Genomic DNA, 27,432 nt, shown 5'->3' with positions numbered 1-27,432 from the left:
CCAGGTCGGTATAATTACAGCGATGCTTGTGTATTTTTAATATCTATATTTTTTAAGTGGTGAAAAAAAATCAGAAATGTGTCAAAATAAATAAAATAAAATAGCTTGCTGCCATTTTCCAAAACCTGTAACATTTTAATTTGTCTATAGATTGCTCTGTGTGAGGATTTGTTTTTGCATAATACTGGATGTGCCAAAAGCTGATCAAGCAATAAACATACAGTAAGTTTGCATCATAAATTGAGGTTCTTGACTACACGTGATTTGGTTCTTGGAACCTAAAAGTGGTACCCAGCCTAATGATTATTTTTGATTGCTGGTCAAATCTTGAGGAACAATTAGTGACCACTGCTTAAAATCTGCCATTGATTCATCTCTGCAGCCCACTGGTAACAACTATTTTTTCCCCTTATTTATTAACCTGTATAGGTGCTGGATTGGATTGAGAACCATGGAGAAGCATTTCTTAGTAAACACACAGGAGTAGGAAAGTCTCTTCACAGAGCAAGGGCATTGCAAAAACGTCATGAAGATTTTGAGGAAGTTGCACAGGTAAATATCCACCAAATGATTGCTATGAAAATAAATTAAAAGTATAGTTGTTTGTGTTGTAGAAATTCACTCACTCTTGGCAGCGGTTGAAGTATATGCACAGACATATGGTGTCTTGATCACACAGAAAGATTTATTGAAAGTCCATAAACTTCCAGCATACAAACACAAATAGCCTCTTCTGTACACAAAAGGTATAATATATAAAAAAAACATTTCATACACAGGAACATAAAGGCTCACCCATTTAGATATGACAGGTCTTAGAGATAGGCGAACCAGAGCAATAAAGTTTGATGTCCGTGCCCGAACAATAGGTTTTTGGTACAGACACCGAACACCGACTTCACCAGGAAGTCCATGTTATTGTTCATGTTCAGCCTCTGAACACTGGTTGGTTATCAAGAATAGAAGGGGCCCCACTCTTGATTTTTTATTTAAATAAATATTTTCAAAAAAGCGGCGTGGGGTCCCCCCCCCCATTTTTGATGACCAGCCAAGCTAAAGCAAACAGTTGGGGGATGGTATTTTCAGGCTGGTAATGGATATTTTAACCCCACTACAGCCTAAAAATAGCAGCCCCCAGTCACCCAGAAAAGGCACATCTATTAGATGCGCCAATTCTGTCTCTTTGCCCAGCTCTTCTTACTTGCTCTGTAGCTGTGTCAATTTGGGTTCATAGTTGTGGGATTGATGTCACCTTTGTATTGTCAGGTGACATCAAGCCCACAGATTAGTAATGGAGAGGCATCTATAAGACTACTCTCCATTACTAATCCTATAGGTGTATTGTAAATAAACACACAGCCAGAATAAAGTCTTTTATTTGAAATAAGACAAAACACACTTTTACTTTATTATTTAAAAATAACAAACACAATTATACTTAGCTAATGCCCATTCCATTGAATCCCTCATCTCCTGTAATAAAACAAAAATGAAAAACAACAATATCCCTCACCTGTCCGTCATTCTGTCCCACACCATAATCCATGTCTTGAGGATCAACTGTTTTCAACCTGGATGGGGCCAAGATGCGATCATCCAGGCTGAGAACTACTGGGGAATGAGGAGCTGCGAGCGTAGCATTAGTGACTAGCGGTGATGTCATCGAGGTTACTGACTGTCATATTGGCTGCTTTCCCAGCCGGCCGAATGAACTGCAGTGACCTCGGTGAGATCACCACTAGGTCTGTGATAAAGTCTCATGGTGTAGTGCTGATCTCATAGAGTTCACTAATTTCTCACAGTAAACTGCGGTGAACTCTCTGAGCTCAAAGCTGCACCGTGAGAGGTTCTCACTGTGCTAGCGGGGATCTCACTGAGATCACCGCAGTTCATTTGCCCGGCTGGGAGCATATGCCTCAATGACCTGCGGTAACCTTGATGACATCACTGCTGGTAATTGATGCTTCACTTGCAGCATCTCATTCATCAGTGGTTCTCAGCCTGAACAGTCGCATGTTGGCACCGTTCATATTGAAAACTGTTTGTCCCCCAGATATGGATTACGTAGTGGGACATAATGACTGACAGGTGAGGGATATTTGCAAAAATGAGGAACATAGCAGCACTCTGTAGAGACCGATATATATGCGAACACAAAATCTATCATAATTAGTGTTGAGCATTCCGATACTGCAAATATCGGGTATCGGCTGATATTTGCTCTATCGGAATTCCGATACCGAGTTCCGATATTTTTGCGATATCGGAAATTGGAATCGGAAGTGTGCGGTGCGTATGGTTCCCAGGGTCTGGAGGAGAGGAGACTCTCCTTCAGGCCCTGGGATCCATATTCATGTAAAAAATAAATAATAAAAATAAAAAATATTGATATACTCACCCCTCCGGCGTACCCTGGCTCTTAGCGGTGCCTCCGTTCCTAAGAATGCAGGGAGTGAAGGACCGTCGATGACGTCGCGGCTTGTTATTGGTCGCGTGAGCGGTCACGTGACCAATCACAAGCCGCGACGTCATCGAAGGTCCTTCACTCTGCATTCTTAGGAACGGAGGCAGACGCTTGGACCGGTGAGAGCCGGGGCCATCGGAGGGGTGAGTATATCTTTCTTTTTTATTTTTATTCTTTATTTTATACATGAATATGGATCCCAGGGCCCGAAGGAGAGTTTCCTCTCCTTCAGACCCTGGGAACCATTCCGATATTTTGTGTCCCATTGATATGCATTGGTATCGGGTATCGGTATCGGCGATATCCAATATTTTTTGGATATCGGCCGATCCAATCCGATACCGATACCTTTGCATATCGGAAGGTATGGCTCAACACTAATCATAATTGCTGAGTAAACTGTAATAAAAAGTAAAAGAAAAATTATTTACGAAAGTAAAGGTTCTTAGCGCATAAATTGGTCAATTCATGTGAGCCCATTAACCGTGACAAGGTGACACTTCTCTGATCGGTCCTATCATCTAATAAATGTGTCTCTTGTGCCTATTAAAGTCTACAGTGTGAATGGGCAAAAATACCTCTCCTGCGTTACAAACTTTCACATTAAAGTAAGCTGGTAGGAAACAGAGTTGATTATAAACAACACCCTTAGGCTGATGGGTGGGGTGCAGAGTCAGAAAGGAGGAGGTAACAACCACCAATGGATAACTGCATAGAACAAAAAAACCTGACCATCACCTCCATATAGTATTAACAGATGCCTACTGCAATGAATACAAAGCTTGCAAAAAGGAGGAACACAACAGCATTCTGTAGAGACCAATATATGCGAACATAGATCACCGTTTGTACTGTGAGAAAGTCTCATGCTGTGAACTGCGGTGAGCTCAACGGTGCACCATGAGACTTTCTCACTTTGCTAGCGGGGATCTCACTGAGGTCACCGCAGTTCATTTGCCCAGCTGGAAATGTAGCCTCAGTGACCTGCAGTAACCTTGATGACATCACTGCTGGTAATTGATGCTTCGCTTGCAGCAGCTCATTCATCAGTGGTTCTCCGCCTGGACGGTTGCATGTTGGCACCGTCCATTTTGAAAACTGTTTATCCCCCATATATGGATTACATAGTGGAACATAATGACGGACAGGTGAGGCATATTGTTGCTTTTTTATTTTTTGCTTTATTACAGGAGACGAGAGATTCAATTACTATAAGACTAGTAATGGATAAGTGTCTTATAGATGCCTCTCCATTACTAATCCATGGGCTTGATGTCACCTGACAATACAAAGGTGAAATCAACCCCACAAATATGAACCCCACTTGCCACCGCTACAGGGCAAGTGGGAAGAGCTGGGCAAAGCACCAGAATTGGCACATCTAATACATGCTCTTTTTCTGTGTGGCTGTGCAATGCTATTTTTAGGCTGGGGGGCAATATCCATGTGTTGTGAATTTTGTTTCTGGGCTCCCCCGGTGGTCACTGGTGGTACTGAACTTGTGTGCTTCATCCCCTCTGTTCACCTGTTTCCATCAGGATGTGGGAGTTTTCTATTTAGCCTTGCTGCTCAGTCATTTCTATGCCGGCCAACAATGTTACCAGAAGCCTTTCTGTTGCATGTTCCTGCTCCTAGACTACTATCAGCTAAGTTGGACTTTTAGTCCTAAGTTTGTTTTGCATTTTTTGTTCCAGTTCTCTGTGATTGAATATTTCTGAGGCTGGAAGCTCTTGTGAGCTGAAATTGCCACTCTGGTGTCATGAGTTGATATTAGAGTCTTAAAGTAATTTCAGGATGGTGTTTTGAAAGGGTTTTCAGCTGACTGTGTAAGTTCCCTTTCTGTCTTCCTACTATCTAGTAAGCGGACCTCAATTTGCTAAACCTATCTTCATACTTCGTATGTCAATTTCCTCTAAAATCACCGACAATATATGTGGGGGCTACTGTCTGCCTTTTGGGGAAAATTTCTCTAGAGGTAAGCCAGGTCTGTATTTTCCTCTGCTAGGGTCAGTCAGTCCTCCGGCTGGCGCTGGGCGTCTAGGGATAAAACGTAGGCACGCTACCTGGCCACTGTTAGTTGTGCGGTAGGTTTAGCTCACAGTCAGCTCGAGTTCCCATCTTCCAAGAGCTAGTCATTTTGAATGCTTTACTACGTTCTCTTGCCATTGAGAACCATGACAGTAATAGAAAACTCCCACATCCTGATGGAAACAGGTGAACAGAGGGGATGAAGCACACAAGTTCAGTACCACCAGTGACCACCGGGGGAGCCCAGAAACCAAATTCACAACATCCATGGCTCCTTACCAGCCTGAGAATACCTACCCCCAGCTGTATGGTTTATCTTGGCTGGTTCTCAAAAATTGGGGGAACACCACACCCTTTTTTTACTAAAAAATCGGAGTGGGGGCACCTTTATTTTTGATAACCAGCCTTGCTGAAGCTGACAGCTGAGGGTTGCCGCCCCAGCTTTGAGTTTTGCCTGGCTGGTTATCAAAAATACAGGGGAACGTATATATTTTTTTTTATTTTAAATCATGTATTTACAGTGCAGGCTGATGAGTGCTCCCATCAGATGCCGTCTGCTCTTGCTGCAGGTGTAGGTAGGATGGGAGCAGTAGTCCCGTCAACTAACACCATTGACCAAAGGTAACCTATTTACCTCCAATCACAACTGCGGTTTCACGCTGTCACTTGATAGCTTGGGAACCACAACCTTTACTGTCGAACAGAAGCAGTGTTTGCCACGCTGTTTAGCAACAACAATACTAATATTTTAACTCAGAAAGAGTTCAGAAATAAATATTTTGTGTAATAACCATGATTTTTAATCACAGCTTTCATGCATCTTGGCATGCATTTCACCAGTCTTTCACACTGCTTCTGGCGCAAAAATGTAAGCAGTTCTTCTTTGTTTGATGGCTTGTGACTATCCATCATCCTCTTGATTACATTCCGGAGGTTTTCATTGGGGTTCAGGTCTGGAGATTGGGCTGCCCATGACATGTGGTGGTCTCTTAATTTTTGCCAGAGCTGTATGTTGTTTAGGCACACTGTGGGCCTCAGAAGAGAAGGGGGCATTTAGATTTGGGAGCAGAGAATTTTATGAATTTCTTTTGGCAGTTGAGGAGCTATATCATTTTTTCCAGAGCCTTTGTACTACCAGTAATGTGGAAGCCCCCTATATTACCATTAACAGATGACAGACCTGAGTGGATACTTGCAATTTTGTGGACTGAGTTGAATCTTTTATTGGGAATGTTTTACAAAACGTTTAGGATCATGATTTATCCGGCACTCTACGCTGAACACTTACCGTATATACTCGAGTATAAAAAATTTGGGCTGAAAATCTCGGCTTATACTCGAGTATATACGGTACTTTGGAGTTTCCATCTAAGGGCTCATTTCAACATGCGAGGCACACGTCCGTATCTCGCATGTGGAAACCAAGCTGTGGCGCCGACACTCAGGTGCTTTCCCCTTGAGAAAGCACGTGGGCGAAACGCGCATCGGGGCGTTCTGTGCATGGTGGTCGTGATCTACAATGGGTAAGCATTGATTTATATCCCTACTGTGGAGTTTCCTTCATCCGGGTATTTATTTGATATATGATTATAACCTTATAGGATGGATAGTGAAGCTCATGTGGGAGTAGAGTAACATACGTATATGATACAATGCCATATGTTTTACCACCACTGCACATGGATTTTTTGCTTGGTCTTTTGAGATCCTCACATGATATGATGTAATTTTTAAATACTAACGTTCAATAAACTTTATTGATTTTATATCTTGGAGTATCGTAGTGGTCTATGAGTATTTTGTACTCATCTTTTGGTTATACGGTTTATTTGTCCACTATTTTTGGACTTGGTAAAGTAATTAATGGAGAAGCAAGTATGGTAATGCTTCTAGCCGGTGGTATTTTCTTATGCTATTGGAATCTTTATTCTGATATACATTCACACACACTCTCCCTTTATATGCATTTGTCTTTTTTATAGAAAAACGCAAAAACAAAATTCACTCCTCAACATTTTCAACAAGAAGAAGTAAAATGTTAGGGATTTATGAAAATCACAGAATCAATTGACATGTTAATAATATGCCAATGAAAAATGAAAGTAAAATGTCCAAAACATCTAGAATTTTTTAGTATCATACATGTGTGCCATACACATAAATACGTGGACTTGCACGCTTTGACATCTCTTATCAATGAGGTTATTAATGGCCGCATGCTGCTTGTGTCTCTGGACTTGTCTTTCATGGAGCACATCTGGGACCTCATTAGTGAGCAGTTGTAAAGTGAGCTGCCAGCAGCTGATCCTGATAATTTGTGTTCCCAAGTTCACTGGCAGAACATTCTTCATAGAAAAATTGATAACCTAATTGATACCATGCCTATGCGTGAAAGTATGTGTGGTGCTAATATTTCATACTTAATAAATTGAAATGTTAAGAAAATGTTTTAATTTCCTCAACATTTCAATATCATTATCATGTCTATCAATAGTGATTTTCAGAATTCCACAACTTTTGAGGTTATTGGCGCTGAAATTTCATTGTTGAGTAGGGTATTTTGATTATTTTTATATTAGACATGTTATCTTATCCGATTAACTTTTTTTTTTTTTAAGTATAGCTAATTTAATTAAGATTTCATCTTTGGAATTTGGTATATTATTTACAAAAAAGGTGTACAGTTTTGATTTATAGGTGTCAACTTTTTGGAACTAATAGTATTTTCGATAATATAGAAACTGCAAAAAATGTTTAGAAAAAAATCATTAATCACTATTAAATCGCCTCCATGAATGCAATGCATCACTTGAGAAAATGAGCAAAGATTTATGGGATAATTGGAATAGTAAGGGATTTAACAGGTGAATAATATCAGTTATTTTAGTATATTGCCTAGCTTTTCTAATTCTATTGTAATTGATAAATTGCTAAAGTGGATGCAACTGTGCATCCAAATTGCTTTATTTAAAATACAAGTGGATGTGCTGTTATGTTTAGTTGATGGACATGAGATGCTTAATCCTTCAGATGCAGTGCTCAGTAGTAACCATAACCTCTAGTTGGTTAGAAAGAGAGGAGTCTCCCTCTGTCACCACTTTGGTACCCTGCAGTGCTGTCACTAACCACCAGTGGCAGCAGAATTCTACCACAGCAATTAGCCACAAATTGGTGCTATTAAAAACCACAACACAACCCAATAATTACCTATTAAACAACTAAGAAAGAAAAAATACAAATATTTTAGCTATTAATGTGCAGATGCTAAAAATAATAAAGAATAGGATTGGTGCTAAAGGAATTAAGCTTATGAAGAACAAACAAGTTAATCCCTCTATACTACTTACTTTCTCTGAGTGTTAAACGGTTGTCGACTATTTCATCATTGATGAACTATCCCTAGGTGTTGGACCCCAGCCTATCAACTGTTATTGGTGTCAGCAGTAGCGGCTGGTAATGCTCACATGCAGAGCTGCTCCGTCTTCTGACAATGGCCGGAGCTGGATACTGCACATCAGTCTCCTTTTGATTTGAATAGGAGGCGGATGTGTAGCACATTGCTGCAGCAGAAGTCCAAGCAGCTCCGCAAGTTAGCATTTCTGGCCGCCGACTGATCAGACATTGATGACCTATCCTAAGGGTAGGTCATCAATGAAAAAGTAGTGGACAACCTCTTTAATGCTTTTCTTGTGTGGTTACTTTTTTCTGTAAAACTGTACTTTGTCCTATCCATTGCATGGTGATGTGTTCTTTTTTTGTTCTTGTTTTTTATTTTTTTCTCATCAATGTTCAGAATACATACACAAATGCAGACAAGTTGCTGGAAGCTGCAGAACAGTTGGCACAAACAGGCGAGTGTGACCCGGAAGAAATATATCAGGCAGCTCATCAATTAGAGGACCGAATCCAAGATTTTGTGAGGCGTGTTGAACAGCGGAAGGGTTTGTTAGATATGTCTGTTTCACTTCAATCACATGTCAAGGAGGTAAGTTGCCATATTTTACATTTTATGGTTTTGATACATGAACTGAACAATCTGTTCCTGGATTGTTTGTTAATTTATTTAAATATATACCCTCATGGCCAGAAGTGTTGGCACCCTTGAAATTGTTACAAAAAATGAAGTATTTCTCCCAGAAAATGTTTGCAATTACACGTTTTGTTGCATGCATTTATTTTTTAGTGTGTGTACTGGAACATAGAAAAATTGCAAATTGGACATAACTTGAAATAAAATTATGACCTAGGATGCAAACCCAGCTTTCTGACACTGGACACTACATTGCCACACAAAATCATTTGGTAATCATATTTCATGATGCCTTACACACAGTCAAGTCACAGTGCCAGATGCAGCAAAATAACCCCAAAACATAATTGAACTTCCACCATATTTGAATGTAGGCGTTTTGTTCTTTCCTCATTCCGTTTTCAGTAAACAGTAGAGTGATGTGCTTCAACAAAACTTTAACTTGGTCTCGCCCAGGGGCGTACATACCGCATGTGCAGTCGATGCGGCTGCACAGGGGCCCGGAGGTGGAGGGGGCCCCCCGCAGGATGGCTAATAATGAGGGCAATCTGGCCCCGAGGCTCCAGGGGGCCCCTGGCCAGATTGCCTTCATGTGCGGCAAGCTCCCCTGACTGCAAAAGAACATGGCAACGGAGGAGCAGCGATCCATCCTGCTCCCTTCCCATGCTTCCTGTTTCTCACAAAGCGCGGCTGGACGCTGCTGTGCCAGAGAGAGGAAGCTGACGGTGATCTGCGGAGAGGTAGGTGTGTGTGCAGTCTTCTTCCCCCCTGTGAGCTCCTCTTCCCCTCGCACTGCTCTGCAGTATACTAAACACCCGTGATTGCTGACTTAAGACTAAAATCTGTGCAACTAAACTTCAACTCCGACAAAGCTCCAGCTCTGCATGAGTTGAAGCGATGCCAATCAAAGGACAGTGAAGTCACATTAGTAGCAGGAGAATGTGCTGAGGGGAGGTAAGGAGAAAAGGGGTCTCTTCCCTCTGCATTCACTTTACTGAGCATACCATAACAAAGAACGGACAAATTGCTGCCAGAGAGAAACTTAACATCCAAAGCTTTGTAGCAGTCATATGCAGCACGAGCAGGCTCCTTCTAGGAGATGCAGCAGCTGTGTAGGAAGCTGGAATCAGGTCCTCAAGAAGAGCTGTGTGCAGAGTATTCAGTGCTATAGGTGCATCCCCTCTGCGACCTGCTGTACTCATGGCAGCAAAGGAACCAGAGAATAACATGCAAAATATATGGGATTTTACTATCTGTTTCTCTATCTATCTGTCTGTCTGTCTATCTATCTATCCCATATATATCTATATATTATCTATATATCTATCTATATATCTATCCCATATCTATTTATTATCTATTTATCTATCTCCTATCTATCTATATCATATTTATTATTTATCTATCTATCTATCTATCTATCTATCTATCTGTCTATCCCATATCTATCTATCTATCTATCTATCTATCTATCTATCTATCTATCTATCCCATATATATCTCTTTATTATCTATCGTCTATCCCATATCTATCTATTATCTATCTATTAAGGAATTTTTTTCTCCAATGTGGAGCTTACTCTTTGCCACATGGGTTTTTTTTTGCCTTCCTCTGGATCAACATGTAAGGGTATGTTAGGTTAGGCTATGGGTTAAACTAGATGGACTTAAAGTCTTCCTTCAACCTTAATACCTATGTAACTATGTAACTATCTTTCTCCTCTCTATCCCATATCTATCTATATATTGTCTATCTATTCTCTATCTATTATCTATCTATCTATCCCATGTCTATCTTTCTATCCCATATCTATTTATCTATCTACTATCTATCTCATATACTGTATATCTATTATCTACTATCTATCGATATATCTATTACCTATCTATCCATCTATCTCTCTATTATATATCTATTATCTATCCATCTATCTATGATCTATCTATTATCTATCTATTCTATCATCTATCTATTATCTATCTACTATCTATCTTCTATCTATGTATCATCTATCTCATATCTATATATCTATTATCAATCTATCTATCTCTATATCTATTGTAGCGTGGCTAAAGGTCTTATAGTCGACAGAAGGTATGTTTCGCAGAGATGGCTTGTCTCTGTGATGTAACCCGGAGTGTTTTCTTTAATGCACATAAGCAATAAGGGATCATTTAGTACTCTTAGGTCTGGGTTACTAGTAGCTGTGAGAGATGGGAGGGTCTGGCTACCCATATACCTTACCCCTGGGTAGGGGCATCATCATACCTCTATATGTGTTTGTGGACCTGTGATGATGTCACTACCATGTGACTAATCACGTGATGGGTTCTTGGGTGTGGTTAGAGCTATATAATGTAGCCTAATGCTTGACACAGGACCTGCATGTGGGGAGGTGAAAGCCTCCAATGTGTGTTGCGGCTCCAGGACTGAGTCTGAAGTACTGGACATTTGAACTTTCTTTTGCCTGAGCTAAAGGCTATTTGTTTTCTCTGCTTTGTTTTGTGGGTTTATGAGGCGATAAACCCTGTGAACTTTAAAAGCAATGTGCCTCCTGATTGTCACCCACTGCACCTGAGCAAGCACAACCCCTACACTATCTATCTCATATTTGTCTATCTACCCCCAACAATAGCAGATCCTGGTATATTTGGGATCTTGGGCAATGGAGGCTCACTGGAGCAGCTATGAGACTCTGCACTAGGAGAGAAGTCAACACAATTTGATCATTTTTGCATGTCCAAGAGAGCAATTAATGAATTATCAGACCTCCTGAATCTCCCCAGAGGTGGAGAAAATGATCCAGCCTTTTGAACGTCAACTACTGATCCGCTTCCTCCTGTCAGATAATCCACCATCAGTGTTTGGTAATGACTTGCTCCCCACTCCTATTGGAAGTGCCTACGTTCCTAACCCCTCTCCCCCATACTAGTTAAAAACCAAATCTCTTCCTATGGAGAAATCATAGGGAGAAAACTGTCAGTTTAAGTGATTGGTGCTGGGAATAGCCAACTAGGGAGCACATCAGACCAATCAGCCAAGAAAAGTAGTTTCTGGCTGGCTTTTAAAGCATTTTTACTCTGAAATATCACAGCATTTCAAGGTATAGCTTCCAGTTTGCAATCGTGCAGTGTCTGATTCAAGCTGCCCCTGGGCCGCATGCATTTGACATCAGGATCACTTTAACAGAATGTCCTTTCTGCGTATACTTCACCGGTGGTGGAAAGGGAAATAATGGGGGTGGTGGGGAGAAAGCAATGATGGAGATGGTGAAGCGGGCAATGATGGGTGTAGTGGAATGGGCAATGATGGGTTGGTGAGGGAGAAAGCAATGATGGAGGTGGTGAAGATGGCAATGATTGTGGTGGGGGAGAAGACAATAATGGGATGGCGGGGGGAGGAGGGCAATGAGGGGTGTGGGGGATTGGGATGGGAGGAAGGTTGATTTATAATGAATTTGGGAACAGGGGGAGGAAGACATTATTTTCGCTTATGTCTAACACAGCCCCTTACTATATAGTGTACTCACTTATATATAACACAGTCTCTTAGTGTACAGTATACTCGCTTATTATGTTTAGCACCATTTCTCAGTATATAGTGTAGTCACATTTTATGATGCTGTCTCTTACTTTATAGCTTCTTCTGCTGTTATGTACAGTGCTGTCTCTTACATAGTGTATTCTTGTTATTTTTATTATTCACATCACCCTTTTTTATTACATAGTCCCCTCTCTTGTTAGATATAAAATGACTGCTGATGGAGGAGCCACTGACCAGACGACCAGTCCATCAGCTCCTCTATTAGAAAAGAAGCTTTCCCATGCTCTACCTGCCATCGTTGCATTACACAGCTAACAAGACAGCACAGTATGTAATTAAAAAAACAGGGCTCTATAATATCCAATATGTAAGTGCTGTACATAACAAGAGAGACTATGTAATATATATACATGTTTGTGTGTGTGACTAATATATATATATATATATATATATATATATATATATATATATATATATATATATATATATTTATTTATTTATTTATTTGTAATGTAGCCTTGTCACCATAGAAGGAGAGGGGCCTAGGCACATTTCTTACACAGGGGCCCAAAGCTGTCAGTGTCCGCCCCTGGTCTCGTCTGTCCACAAGACACTTTCCCAGAAGGATTTCTGCTATTTTGGCAAACTGCAGTCTAACTTTTTATGTCTCTGTGTTAGCAGTGGGGTCTTCATGGGTGTCCTGCCATAGCGTTTCATTTCATTCAAATGTCGACAGTTCACATTGACACTGATGCACCCTGAGCCTGCAGGGTAACTTGAATTTCTCTGGAACTTGTTTGGAACTGCTTATTCCCCATCCATATTATCCTCCACTACAAGGTTTAATCAATTTTTCCCTGCTGTCCAGGGAGATTAGCTGCATTGTTGTAGGTTGTAAACTTCTTGATTATGTTAAGCATCGTGGTCAAAGCAACTTTAAGGCTATGTGCACACGTTGCGGATTTGCTTGTGGAATTTTCTGTGCAGATTCTTCCCTCTCTTGCCAGAAAACGCAGGCACGGATTTGTTGCACCTCAATATCTGGCACAGCCGCCGCCACTCGGACAGGAGCGTTCAGCTGCATAGAAATTCATGCAACCGCACACTCCGGTCCCAGTGTCAGCGGTAGTGCCGGGTTTGAGGTGCGAGACTCATGCAAGTTTCTCCCAAGTATGACCCCGACCTTAAACACAATATCTGTTTAATAAAAAAAAAAACTAGAAAAAAAATTTGTGTGGGCTCCCGTGCAATTTTCAAGTCCAGAGTGGAAAAGCCAGTGACTGGGGGCCAATGTTTATAGCCTGGGAAGGGGGTAATAACCATGGGTCTTCCCAGGCTATGAATATCAGCCCACAGCTGTCTGCGTAGCCTTTACTGGCTATTAAAATAGGGGGACCAAAAAAAATGACGTGGGGTCCCTCTATATTTTATAGCCAGAAAGGCTACACAGACAGCTGTGGGCTGATATTCATAGCCTAGGAAGGGGACCATGGATTTTGCCCCCCCGACTACAAATACCAGCCCACAGCTGACCCAGAAATGGCGTCACATTAAGCCCAGTTAGTAATGCAGAGGCGTCAATAAGACACCTATCCATTACTAATCCTATAGTAGTGAAGGAGTTAAAAAAAGACATAGCCAGAAAAAAGTATTTTAATATTCTTAATTTCACCATACTTACAACCACGCCTAATTCCTGTGACACCCTCGATCGCCTGCAAAAAATTAAAAATAGTAGACCAACCGTATACTCCCTGTCTGACGCAGTTCAATTAATAATGAGTGTCCCACGACGATCTCCCCTATAGCAGGGGTGTCAAATTGCATTCCTCGAGGGCCGCAAACAGGTCATGTTTTCAGGATTTCCTTGTATTGCACAGGTGACAATTTAACCACCTGCACAGAAATCTTGAAAACACGCATGGTTTGAGGCCCTCGAGGAATGCAGTTTGACACCCCTGCCCTATAGAACAGTGACATTGTGTGATGTCACTGCTCTATAGGCCTCCAGTGACACACTGACAGGAGAAAATGGCTCCTTCTGTGCATCACTGAAGAGGTTACTGTAGTTAATTGCTCTCACTTTATGGCAATGCTGTGTTGGAATTTTCCCACACAGCAATGCCACAATTGACAGTATGAACTATACTGTTCTTTCAGTAGCAGAGGGATACAGTGTGCAAGGATACCTTCCGTCTTTGTGTCCCGGAGCCCCTGGAGAGCGGTCGCATCAGCAGATGTATGACTGTATGTACTGTATATGTGTATGTGTTATTTTTTTTGTTTTGTTTTACACTTGAACACAGTAGCCGGATGATGGGACTGCACAGTGCTGCTCACACACAGCCCCGCAGACGACTACAGACACACAAACACATGCACATCTTCCCCGCACACACACAGTCTCCGTCCATGCATAGTCTCCACCCACACACTCTTCCCTCTCCCGATCTGCAGCGTTTCTCGGACCCAACTCCACAGCGAAACCACAGATCCTGCGGTATTGCTGCAGATTTGATGGAATAAATGCAAGTCAATGGGTGCGGAAACGCTGCAGATCCGCAAAAAGAATTGGCATGGTCATTTTTTGAATCTGCTGCATTTTCAGTGCGGAATTTTCCACACCATTAGCACAACATTTTTTTTCCCCCATTAATTTACATTGTACTGTAAATCACTTGCGGATCTGCAGCGTTTCTGCGTGGAAAAAACTACTACTCATCTACTCATATTTCTATTCTCCATGCTTAGACTATAGTTACACCATCAGTATTAGGTCAGTAGCTCACATCAGTATTTGTAATCCAAAACCAGAAGTGGGTCAAAAATGCAGAACTGCTGCACTTGTTTGTATTATACTTTTCCTCTTGTTATTTCTCACCTGGTTGTGGCTTACAAATACTGATGTAAAATACTGACCAAATACTGATAATGTGACCAAAGCCTTAGTGTGGCACACACAGACACACTATGCAAATATTAACCCCTTCACCCCAAAGCCTGTTTTCACATTCGTGACCAGGCTAATTTTAACAATTCTGACCACTGTCTCTGTATGAGGTGATAACTCTGGAACTTTTCAATAGATCCCACTGATTATGAGAATGTTTTCTTTTAACATATTTTACTTCATGATAGTGATAAAAATTTCCTTGATAAGACTTGGATTTATTTTTTTAAAAATTGGAAATTTGGCGTAAATTTTTGAAATTTCGCAATTTTCAAATTTTAATTTTTATGCCCTAAAATAAGAGTCATGTCACATAAATGGTTAATAAGTGCCTACTTTACATCAGCACAATTTTTGAAACATAGTTGTTTTTTTATTTGGACGTTATAAGGCTTAAAAGTTGGCCAGCGATTTATAATTTTTAAAACAAAATTTGCAGAACAATTTTTTTGGGGGGATCACATTTGAAGTGACTTTGAGGGGCTTATATGGCATAAAATATCCAAATATCACACCATTCTAAAAACTGCACTCCTCAAGGTACTCAAAACCTCATTCAAAAGTTTTTTATTAATCCTTCATGTAAGGGAATGTGGAAGGAAAAAATAAACATTTAACATTTTCACAAAAATTGTCCTTTAAACATTTTTTTTTTATTTTTGCAAGGTTAACAAGAGAAAATAGACCAGACAAGTTGTTGTGCAATTTCTCCTGAGCATGCCGATACCCCATATGTGGGGTAAAACCACTGTGTGGGTACACGGCAGGGCTTGGCATGCAAGGGGCACCATTTCACTTTTTGAATGTAAAATTTGCTGACATAATCAGCGGACGCCATGCCATGTTTGGAGAGGCCCTGATGTGACTAAATAGTGGAAACCCCCTACAAATTACCCCAGTTTGGAAGCTAGACCCCTTAAGGAACGTATCTTGATGTATATTGAGAACCTTGAATCCACAGGTGCTTCACAGAAGATAATAAAGTAGAGCCGTGGAAATAAAAAAAAAAAAAACAATGCATTTTTCACAGATAAATCTTTTTTAGCTCCAAATTTTGCATTTTCATAAGGGTAACAGGAGAAATTGTTCCATACAATTTGTTGTGCAATTTTTCTGAATACGCCGATACCCCATATGTCAAGTAAAACAACTGTTTGAGCGCGCGGCAGCGCTGGGAAGGGAAGGAATGCCATTTGACTTTTTGAATGCAAAATTAGCTGAAATATTTATCGGACGCCATGTCGCTTTGGAGAGTCCCTGATGTGTCTAAACAATGGAAACCCCCTACAAGTGACATCATTTTGGAAACTAGACCCCTTTGGGAACTTATGTACAGTGGGGCAAAAAAGTATTTAGTCAGTCAGCAATAGTGCAAGTTCCACCACTTAAAAAGATGAGAGGCGTCTGTAATTTACATCATAGGTAGACCTCAACTATGGGAGACAAACTGAAAAAAAAAATACAGAAAATCACATTGTCTGTTTTTTTATCATTTTATTTGCATATTCTGGTGGAAAATAAGTATTTGGTCAGAGACAAACAATCAAGATTTCTGGCTCTCACAGACCTGTAACTTCTTCTTTAAGAGTCTCCTCTTTCCTCCACTCATTACCTGTAGTAATGGCACCTGTTTAAACTTGTTATCAGTATAAAAAGACACCTGTGCACACCCTCAAACAGTCTGACTCCAAACTCCACTATGGTGAAGACCAAAGAGGACACCAGAAAAAAATTGTAGCCCTGCACCAGGCTGGGAAGACTGAATCTGCAATAGCCAACCAGCTTGGAGTGAAGAAATCAACAGTGGGAGCAATAATTAGAAAATGGAAGACATTCAAGACCACTGATAATCTCCCTCGATCTGGGGCTCCACGCAAAATCCCACCCCGTGGGGTCAGAATGATCACAAGAACGGTGAGCAAAAATCCCAGAACCACGCGGGGGGACCTAGTGAATGAACTGCAGAGAGCTGGGACCAATGTAACAAGGCCTACCATAAGTAACACACTACGCCACCATGGACTCAGATCCTGCAGTGCCAGACGTGTCCCACTGCTTAAGCCAGTACATGTCCGGGCCCATCTGAAGTTTGCTAGAGAGCATTTGGATGATCCAGAGGAGTTTTGGGAGAATGTCCTATGGTCTGATGAAACCAAACTGGAACTGTTTGGTAGAAACACAACTTGTCGTGTTTGGAGGAAAAAGAATACTGAGTTGCATCCATCAAACACCATACCTACTGTAAAGCATGGTGGTGGAAACATCATGCTTTGGGGCTGTTTCTCTGCAAAGGGGCCAGGACGACTGATCCGGGTACATGAAAGAATGAATGGGGCCATGAATCGTGAGATTTTGAGTGCAAACCTCCTTCCGTCAGCAAGGGCATTGAAGATGAAACGTGGCTGGGTCTTTCAACATGACAATGATCCAAAGCACACCGCCAGGGCAACAAAGGAGTGGCTTCGTAAGAAGCATTTCAAGGTCCTGGAGTGGCCTAGCCAGTCTCCAGATCTCAACCCTATAGAAAACCTTTGGAGGGAGTTGAAAGTCCGTGTTGCCAAGCGAAAAGCCAAAAACATCACTGCTCTAGAGGAGATCTGCATGGAGGAAAATAGGCCAACATACCAACAACAGTGTGTGGCAACCTTGTGAAGACTTAAGGTACCGTCACACTAGGCGATATCGCCAGCAATCCGTGACGTTGCAGCGACCTGGATGGCGATATCGCTGTATTTGACACGCAGCAGCGATCTGGATCCCGCTGTGAAATTGCTGGTCGCTGCTAGAAGGTCTGCACATTATTTGGTCGCTAGGTCGCCGTGTATCGCCGTGTTTGACAGCAAAAGCGACGATACCAGCGATATTTTACACTGGTAACCAGGGTAAACATCGGGTTACTAAGCGCAGGGCCGCGCTTAGTAACCCGATGTTTACCCTGGTTACCAGCGTAAAAGTTAAAAAAACAAACAGTACATACTCACCTGCGCGTCCCCCAGCCTCTGCTTCCTGACACTAAAGCGCCGGCCCTAAACTGAAAGTGAAAGCAACAGCGGTGACGTCACCGCTCTGCTGTTAGGGCCGGAGCTCAGTCAGCGTCAGGATGCAGAGGCTGGGGGACGCGCAGGTGAGCATGTACTGTTTGTTTTTTTTAACTTTTACGCTGGTAACCAGGGTAAACATCGGGTTACTAAGCGCGGCCCTGCGCTTAGCAACCCGATGTTTACCCTGGTTACCCGGGGACCTCGGCATCGCTGGTCGCTGGAGAGCGGTCTGTGTGACAGCTCTCCAGCGACCACACAGCGACGCTGCAGCGATCGGCATTGCTGTCGCTATCGCTGCAGCGTCGCTTAGTGTGACGGTACCTTTAGAGAAAACGTTTGACCTCTGTCATTGCCAACAAAGGATGTATTACAAAGTATTGAGATGAAATTTTGTTTCTGACCAAATAATTATTTTCCACAAGAATATGCAAATAAAATGATAAAAAAAAACAGACAATGTGATTTTCTGTATTTTTTTTCTCAGTTTGTCTCCCATAATTGAGGTCTACCTATGATGTAAATTACAGACGCCTCTCATCTTTTTAAGTGGTGGAACTTGCACTATTGCTGACTGACTAAATACTTTTTTGCCCCACTGCATATGTGTACTGAGCATCTTGGATCTCAAGGTGCTTCACAGAAGTTTAGAACGTTAAAGTGAACCTGTCAGCCGATTGCGCACAGTAATCTACACACAGTGTCAGGTTGACACCGTTATACTGATTAAAATGAAACCTTGGTTGATGAAATCCATCTTGTGGTTGTTGTCTAATCTTTAGTCTCAGTTTTGAGATAATGATATGCCCTTGTTCCGGGCGGGCCTGGACGGGAGGGGGGTCGTTATGTGGTTCTCTGATTAGGTATTCATAATGCAGACTGCTGACCGGTCACTGATCTCTGTGACCTGCCTTCTAGTGTGCATAATTAATACCTGTACATACGGAAGAAAAAAAAAACCTGCAGGCAGGTGCCAGCCGTGGCACCTGCATTGTAGCATAATCACGTTTAGTGTCCTAGTAATCACTGTTCTTGATTTTATTGAGCGAGTACAAAAAAAAATCAATGTGAAAATGGCTCCCGCCGCTTCTGCGCAGTAGCAGCTATCGGTGTATGTAGAGATTTCCATCTCCAAGATGGTGCCGTCTGTGCAGTAGCAGCTCTCGGCGATCAATAACATAAAAAACAGTGATTACCAGGACACTAAAGTGCGAATATGCTGCAGCTCAGGTGCCACGGCTGGTGCTTGCCTTCAGAAGGGTTTTTTTTTCTTCAGTATGTACAGGTATTTAGTATGCAAACTAGGGGGCAGGTCAGTGAGGGATCAGTCAGCAGTCTGAATTATGAATTACTAATCAAAGCACCACATAAAGACCCCCCCTCCAAGCCCGCACCGACACGGTCATATCATTAACTCAAAACTGAAGATAAACAACAACCACAAGATGGATTTCATCAACCAAGGTATTATTTTAATCAGTACAATGGCGCCGACCTGACTCTGTGTAGGTTACTGCACAATCCTGCTGACAGGTTCCCTTTGAAGCCGTGAAAATTTTTTAAAAATCACATTTTTCCCACAAAAATCATTTTTAGCTACAATTTTTGTATTTTCAAAAGGGTAACAGGAGAAAATGGACCCCAAAAATTTGTTGTGCAATTTCTCATGTTCACTGATACCCCATATGTGGTTGAAAACTACTTTGGATGCACAGTACAAAGCTTACAAGGGAATTAGCACCATATTGCAGTGCAGATTGTACTTTGAGGGTGCCATGTTACATTGGCAGAGCCCCTGAGGTGTCAGAACAGCATAACCCCCCATAAGTGACCCCATTTTACAAACTAAACCTCTCAATTAATTCATCTAGGGGTGCAGTGATTATATTGACACCACAGTTGTGTCACAAACATTTATACCATTGGGCAGTGAAGAAAACAATAATTTACATTTTTACCACCAAGTTTGTGTGTTAGCCCCAAGTTTTACATTTTCATACTGGGAAATGGGTAAAAATAGCACCAAAAATTTGTCCCACAACTTCTGCTGAATGCAGAAATACGCCATATGTGGCTGTACAGTACTGCTTAGACTTCTTTCACACTTCAGTTGTTTGGCATTAGTCAGCTCCGACATTGTGACGGATCGACGGATCCGTCAAAATTGTTTAGAAAACGGTTCTAACGGATCCGTTTTTTTGACGGATCAGTTACAAAAAACGGATCCGTTAGAACCGTTTCGACTGTTTTTAGATCCGTTGTAACCATTTTTTGATGGATCCGTTTTTTAAAAAAGGAGGATCTCAATGTGATTGGCTACTGGAAACTACTGGGAAACTATATATACATGTATTTACACCACATCTTTGAAAGGTTGTAGAGAAAGTGGCAAAGATGGAAGGGGTGCTGGCGAATATTGTGAAGATATGTGCGGATTTCACTTTTGAGGCTAATCGGTTGGCAGTCATCGTTCGAGACAAGGAGGAAGAAAGACTGCACATCCTGCGGCAACGGCGGAAGAGAAGGCTGTGGATCCATCCTATCACAGCCCAACGTATGACCCGTGGCGTTTATTCCACACTGTATATTGAATTGAGGGAAAATCCTGAAAAATTCTTCAGCTATGTGCGCATGAAAGCGGAAAATTTTGAAATTTTGTTGGGCCATGTTGAAGAATCAATACGGAGACGAGACACCCAGATGCGCTTCTCCATATCACCAGCGGAGCGTCTGATGTTGACTATTCGGTAAGTTATTCTTTTTTTTAATGATTCTCTTTCATCAGACTTATAACTGTAATGTTGTTTTTTGAAGTTTTTATTAATTATTGTCTTTTCCTTTTGTTAACAGATTCCTTGCAACTGGAGAATCGTTTTCATCCCTACATTTCCAGTTCAGGCTTGTGGGATATCCACAATCTCAGGGATCATCAGAGAGACCTGCTGGGCATTGTGGGATTGCTTACAAGCGGAATACATTCCAGATCCATCACAGGAGAGGTGGCTGGAGATTGACCACAATTTGGAAAAAATATGCCAGTTCCCAAATTGCGTGGGAGCAGTCGATGGGAAGCATATAAGGATTGTCAAACCTTATGGCTCTGGATCTGAATTTTACAATTACAAAAAGTACTTCTCAATTGTATTGATGGCCATAGCCAATGCACACTGCAAATTTATCGCTGTGGATATCGGTGCGTATGGATGCGCAAATGACTCCCAGATTTTTAAAACTTCACCAATGGGGCGTCGTTTGTATGGAGAGACATTTGACTTTCCACAGCCTAGACCTCTCCCTGGAACCACCGGTCCACCATTACCATTTGTGTGCTTTGGAGATGATGCCTTCCAGCTTTCACCACACTTGATAAAACCCTATGGAAGTAGTGGACTGACCCAGAGGAAGAAAATTTTTAATTATCGGTTAACCAGAGCACGAAGAGTTGTGGAATGTGCCTTTGGCATATTAACTGCTAAATGGGGAGTCCTACTAACTGCAATTAAACTGCAGACTGACACTGTTGATGATGTGGTGAAGGCTTGTGTGGTACTTCACAATTTTGTATTATCCAAAGAACATGTTTCCCTGGAGGGTAATGTGTCAGAAACCACCTTGCGGGATTACCACAACACAAGTTTTTGCAGTCCAGTAGCAGTCTCCAGAATGCGGGACAATTTTGCAGACTACTCCATGTCTCCTCAAAGATCAGTTGACTGGCAGTACGAAATGGTGTAAAAAAATTTTTTTTCACACTTGTAAATATACCATGTTTTTTGTTTTGTTACAAAACCTTTGGACTTTAACCTCGCAGTATTGTATGTTTTGTACCGGTACCCCTTTACACATTTTCTACTGTTACTTTTACCATAACCTTTGTGGTTTTTATACAGTTTAAAAAAAAAAAAAGGAAAGGCAATAAAATTGTTTTTAAACCAAAACAAGTTTTATTTATGTATACGTTTACAGGTTCTCATAATTTGTGGTGGAGATAGTAGCGGAGGGGCTGACAGGGTAGACCACATCGATAGTGGGGGACAGGACATCACGGGGAGGAACAGAAGTGGAATGGGTGGTGAAAACATGAGGTTGGGCAGGGAGTTGAGGTACAGATGTGGACTGTGGAAGGTATGGTGAAGGTGTTGGTGGGATTGGGAATGGTGAAGTTAAAGGGGAAGAATGGAAAGGGGAAGATAGGTACTGGGAAATACTGAGGGGGAAGGAAGGAATGGAGTAGAAGGAGGATGGACGGGAGGAGGATGGACGGGAGGATGATGGATGGGAGGAGGATGGACAGGAGGATAGACGGCAGCTGGAGGGGGAAAGGTGTTGAAACATGAAGGGTAGGTGGAGGGGCTTGGGACATCGCCTGTGCTAGAGCAGTGTGGCAGCCTTGCATCACATGCATCTTCAGGTCAGGAGTTAAATTTTCCATGTGCCTGAGGACCGACTGAAAAAAACAGTGTCTTGGTGACTGGTTTGCATCTGAATGCATCCTATCCAGACGACTGCTGAGTTCAAGTATGCTTTTGTTAACCATATTGTACCCAGCAGATGTTTGCTCACCCAAAAGCTTGATGGCATTCTGGAAGGCTGCATTCAGATGCAAAAACTCCGGCGCATAGCTCCTTTCCTGACCTCTCTGGCGCTGCCGTCCTGACCCCAAAGGTGGTCTAGATGTTGCGGCAGTGTCAGAGGGGTGGGGTAATGGGAACTCTAAATCACCTGCAGCTTCATGTGACAAAAAGTCTTCCCTGCTGCTCCAGCGCTGTTGGATGGGGCCGAGGGATCAAACAAAAGGGAAGGTACAGATACAGAGGGGTCGGGTCTTTCGACGTGGTCCCTGGTGGCGGACTCCTGTGAGATCGCTCCAGAGGGGTGCAACTCTGATGCAGGCTCCAGAGTGCTGCAGACAGTGCTGTTAAAGAAGAAAAAAAAATAGTATCTTGATATTACAATTGCCCTTGCTGCCAAAAAAATTTGAAGGTTACACATTTTAACAGTTTGACTGAATACATGTGGTGTTGAATATTTACCTTCTGCTCAGCAGCGTCGACCGGAGGAACAACAGGGCTCTGGCATATTTGTACCTGCTCCTGCGTCCTCTAGATCCACTCGGGGCCTGCATCTCCTTGTTAAACTCCCTCTTGAAGCGATCCCTGAGTGACCGCCACCGCACGATAACCCTGTTACCTGGAAAGATGCAGCAAAAATTGGTTACTACACATTAAATCATGCTAACATAAGTTAATGAAGTGTGAATACTTACACCCTAGATCCTGGGCCCCAGCGTTGAGTTCCCCCCAGTTCTCCAGAACAGCACCGCACACTTCCTCCCATAGCCGTCGGGTTATGAACTGGTCAGCATGGCGGCGGTCCGCCATGTTCCACAGCGGCTCCCGATTTTGGACCTCTTGGATGAGGGTGTTCACATCTATCTTCCTCAGCCTGTTCGGGAGCACGCTGTGAAGCCTTTAAAAAAAAATAAAAAAATAAGGGAAAGATTATACCACATGAATTTTAAAATTTACTAAACACCAAACCAAAAAGGAACTTACTCTTTGGTGACCGCCGCGATTAGCATTCCGACGACTATGGGAGGTGCTTCGAGGAACTCTAGGGCGAGCCCCGGATTGTGAAGACTAATAAAAAAATAAATAAATAAATTATGTGCTTGGATGGAGGCATATGTTATGTGTGTGCTGCGCTGAATGTTTGTGTTGGGTGTAGTGTGTCGTATGTGAGGATCTGTCTCTGCAAAACTTACACTATGCGCTCCCGCTCCTTGCATTTCTCCACCCTGCCCGTCTCCTTCTGGAATCCTTTCTGCTTCAGCTTCCTGTGAAAACAGACTAAATACATGTAGGGTTCAAAAACATATGTTACCATAGTTGTACCCAAAAAAATTTATGAAGAAAAAATATAAACACCTCAGGTGGCTGACGATGTGATGGGGAGGCTCCCAGAAGAAGACATTATGGTCCCTGTTTCAAACTTGGGGGGCCTGCCTGCGTCTGTCTTGGGTCCCTCTTGGTCCCTAGAATCTGCAAGTATAAAGAGAGTTCTAAGATACTATACAAAAGGATAGATGCAGCTTTCGGGACTTTATACTTACATCTGTTTTCCAAACTTGGGGGGCCTGCCTGCATCTGTCTTGGGTCACTCTTGGTCCCTAGAATCTGCAAGTATAAAGAGAGTTCTAAGCTACTATACAAAATGATAGATGCAGCTTTTGGGACTTTATACTTACATCTGTTTTCCAAACTTGGGGGGGGGGGCTGCCTGCGTCTGTCTTGGGTCCCTTGCTTGGTACCTCTAATATCTTCCAATTTAAAGACAGTTTTAATTAGAATGATTTTGTATTGGTATGCCAACTTACATTTTGATTCCCCCCCTACAAAAAATTATTACCACACCAAGAAAAAAAAAAAAAAAATGAGTGTTAACTTGATGTGCTTGATGCACAAGCTGCCAAACCCTCCACCTCCTGTTTCCTCCACAAAAAAAACAAAACAAAATTCCTTGAAAGCAACACCAAAACTACTTCAAACTTGATATGCGCCATGCGCATGCTGGTAAACCTACTCCCCCCCCCCCCCCCCCCAGACAAAGTGTCAACCTTATAAATAATTTCCCTCATTCAGTTAAAATACCGATACCCAAAAATGTCAATTATGATTACCCTACAGTTACTATTTTCTAAAACCAGATAACATTTTCTATACCAATGGTTTGGATTCCGCATTTGTATATAGAACTTTTATTGCATGTATACCCAGTTTTAAATTTATTTTGAAATCAGTCTACGGACAGTTTTGTGGAATTTTTATTACTATTTTTTTTTTTTTTTTATTATTATTATTTTTTTGGGAAAGTAGGAGCTACACTGCTCTTTATTTTAAATACCAGTACAGTATGTTAATGTATGAAAAATAACAAAAATGCAGGACACACACATCACACGGCATTTATACACACACACCACACACATGCCACAGCACAGCCACTCAAAATACCAATATGAAAATATGAAAAATGAAAATATGCAAGGCGGGCGCGCGCACGCACACACACACACACACACACACACACACACACACACACACACTCACACACACACACACTCTCACACACACACACACACACACACTGGCAGTCTCTGGCAGGGTCTTGCTGGCTGCTGGCAGGATCTGTCTTGCTGGCTGCTGGCAGAGTCTGTCTTGCTGGCAGGGTCTGTCTTGCTGTCTGCTGGTAGAGTCTGTCTTGCTGGCAGAGTCTGTCTTGCTGGCTGCTGGCAGGGTCTGTCTGTCTTGCTGGCTGGCACTTTGTTCTCTCTCTGCTTGATGGCACATTGAGGAATGAGGCCCACCTGTCCTGTTTATATAGTTTTGGGGTTGTCTGGGCAAAGTATCTACTTTTTGGAGCATGCTCAATTGAAAAAAGCGGATTGGGGTGCCGGACCTGCCAAATGACGGATCGCGACGGATCCGTCACCCATAGGCACTTCGCGAACCGCCATTTAGGCGCAGACAAAAAACGTTACAATGTCCGTCAATGTCTAGACAGGGTCCGCCAAATTTCGACGGCTCCGTCGCATGGCGGATGGAACGGACGACCATCTGCTACAATCCGTTGCTAATGCATGTCTATGGGAAAATAGCAGATCCGCAAAAAAAAAAATGGCGGATCCGCTATTTGACGGTTTCAAACTGACGCCAAAAGACTGAAGTGTGAAAGAGGCCTTAGCCATACACAGTGACTCGGGAGGGACGGGGCACTATTTGTCTCCTGGATCTCAGATTTTCTTAGACTCATTTGTGGATTCCATATAAAGAGCCCCTAAGTGTCAGAAAAGCAGAATCCCCTTTCAAGTGACCACATTTTGGAAACGATAACTCTTTCAAAATTTGTTTACAGATGTAGTGATGATTTTGACTCATGGGTGTTTTCCAGAACTAGCAGTAGTAGATGTTGCTGAGTGAAAATTACAAGCTCCTGTTGTAGTGATCAGTACATTGTACTGACCAGTACGTTGCAGTCACCAGTACATTATGTCAAGCTCATGCTTCTGGAGACACACACTTATGACTTAGGCAGGCTCTCATCAACTCGGAAATGCCAAACATGTGGGTGCTATTTGTGGTTTAGGCACACTGGGGCTCAGAAGGGAAGGGGCATTTGGATTTGAGAGTGAAGAATTTGCTGAATTTCTTTTGGGGAGCAAGGAACCATTTAGCTTTCCCTGCATGATACTCCTCTATGTTGCAGCATCAGAGCAGTTAAATGCCAGCGATAGGTGCTTACAACGATCGTGAGTGTTGCTGTGGGGTGTCGGCCCTCACATAGAACGGACACTGTCACTTGATCGCTGTTGCGCTCAGCTTGAGGCCGCACATTCGCTCTGCCGTATACATACTGCTGTTTGCGGGAGCACAGCTCCTGCAAAGCAGTATGTGTACTTCATGTGTCGGGAAGGGGAAAATCAACGCCTCCCCGTTTAATCTAATTTCAGGTATGATTTTAATTTTGCCCACACATGTTACTCACCACAGGGGAGTTTGAAAGTTCATCACATGCTGGAAACAAAGTTGTTTGGCCATAATTCTGGAAAGTGAAAGTGTTTTGTGTGAAATTATGTCCAATTTGCTTTTTTTTCTCAGTTTTTTTGTGTTGTTCCAATGCATAGACAGGAACTAAACATGTGCAATTGCATTAATTTTCTGCAAGAAATCATTCATTTTCTGGAACAATTTGAAGGGTGCCAACACTTTCAGCCATGACTGTGTGGATATACAGTTAGGTCCAGAAATATTTGGACAGTGACACATGTTTATTTTAGATGTTTACCAAAACATATTCATGATACAGTTTTCTAACCTATTTGGGCTTAACCCCTTCCCGACCTTTGACGCATACGCTGCGTCATGAAAGTCGGTGCCAATCCGACCTGTGACGCACCGTATGCGTCATGGAGGGATCGCATCCCTGCAGATCGGGTGAAAGGGTTAACTCCAATTTCACCCGATCTGCAGGGACAGGGGGAGTGGTACTTTAGCCCAGGGGGGGTGGCTTTGCCCCCACGTGGCTACGATCGCTCTGATTGGCTGTTGAAAGTGCAACAGCCAATCAGAGCAATTTGCAATATTTCACCTATGAAAATGGTGAAATATTGCAATCCAGCCATGCCCGATGCTGCAATAGCATCTGCCATGGCTGGAGACCCCGATCTGCCCACCCCACCGACTGACGGCGGCGATCTGCATCCGCCGTCAGTGTTCCTTACCCCTCCGTCCTGTCCTAAGCGCTTTCCTCTCCCATCCGTCCCTCCCCCGCCCTCCCCTCTGCCCCCCCCCCCCCCCCGCTGTCCGATCGCACCCCCCC

The 27,432-nt window shown here is 42.5% G+C and overlaps 1 protein-coding gene across 1 annotated transcript in view; it reads left to right on the top strand.

Moving 5' to 3' along the window:
* The window catches only part of TRIO (trio Rho guanine nucleotide exchange factor), a 3,555,343-nt gene that overhangs the window by 677,360 nt on the left and 2,850,551 nt on the right, over window positions 1–27,432 (top strand). Inside the window, 2 exon segments of the mRNA XM_077269474.1 lie at window positions 430–552; window positions 8,286–8,477. Coding sequence (XP_077125589.1) covers window positions 430–552; window positions 8,286–8,477 — 315 coding nt within the window.

Source organism: Ranitomeya variabilis, chromosome 6 (genome assembly GCF_051348905.1).
Source record: "Ranitomeya variabilis isolate aRanVar5 chromosome 6, aRanVar5.hap1, whole genome shotgun sequence".
In the NCBI taxonomy this organism is placed as follows: Eukaryota; Metazoa; Chordata; class Amphibia; order Anura; family Dendrobatidae; genus Ranitomeya; species Ranitomeya variabilis.
This window is presented reverse-complemented; position numbering and strand designations above follow the sequence as displayed.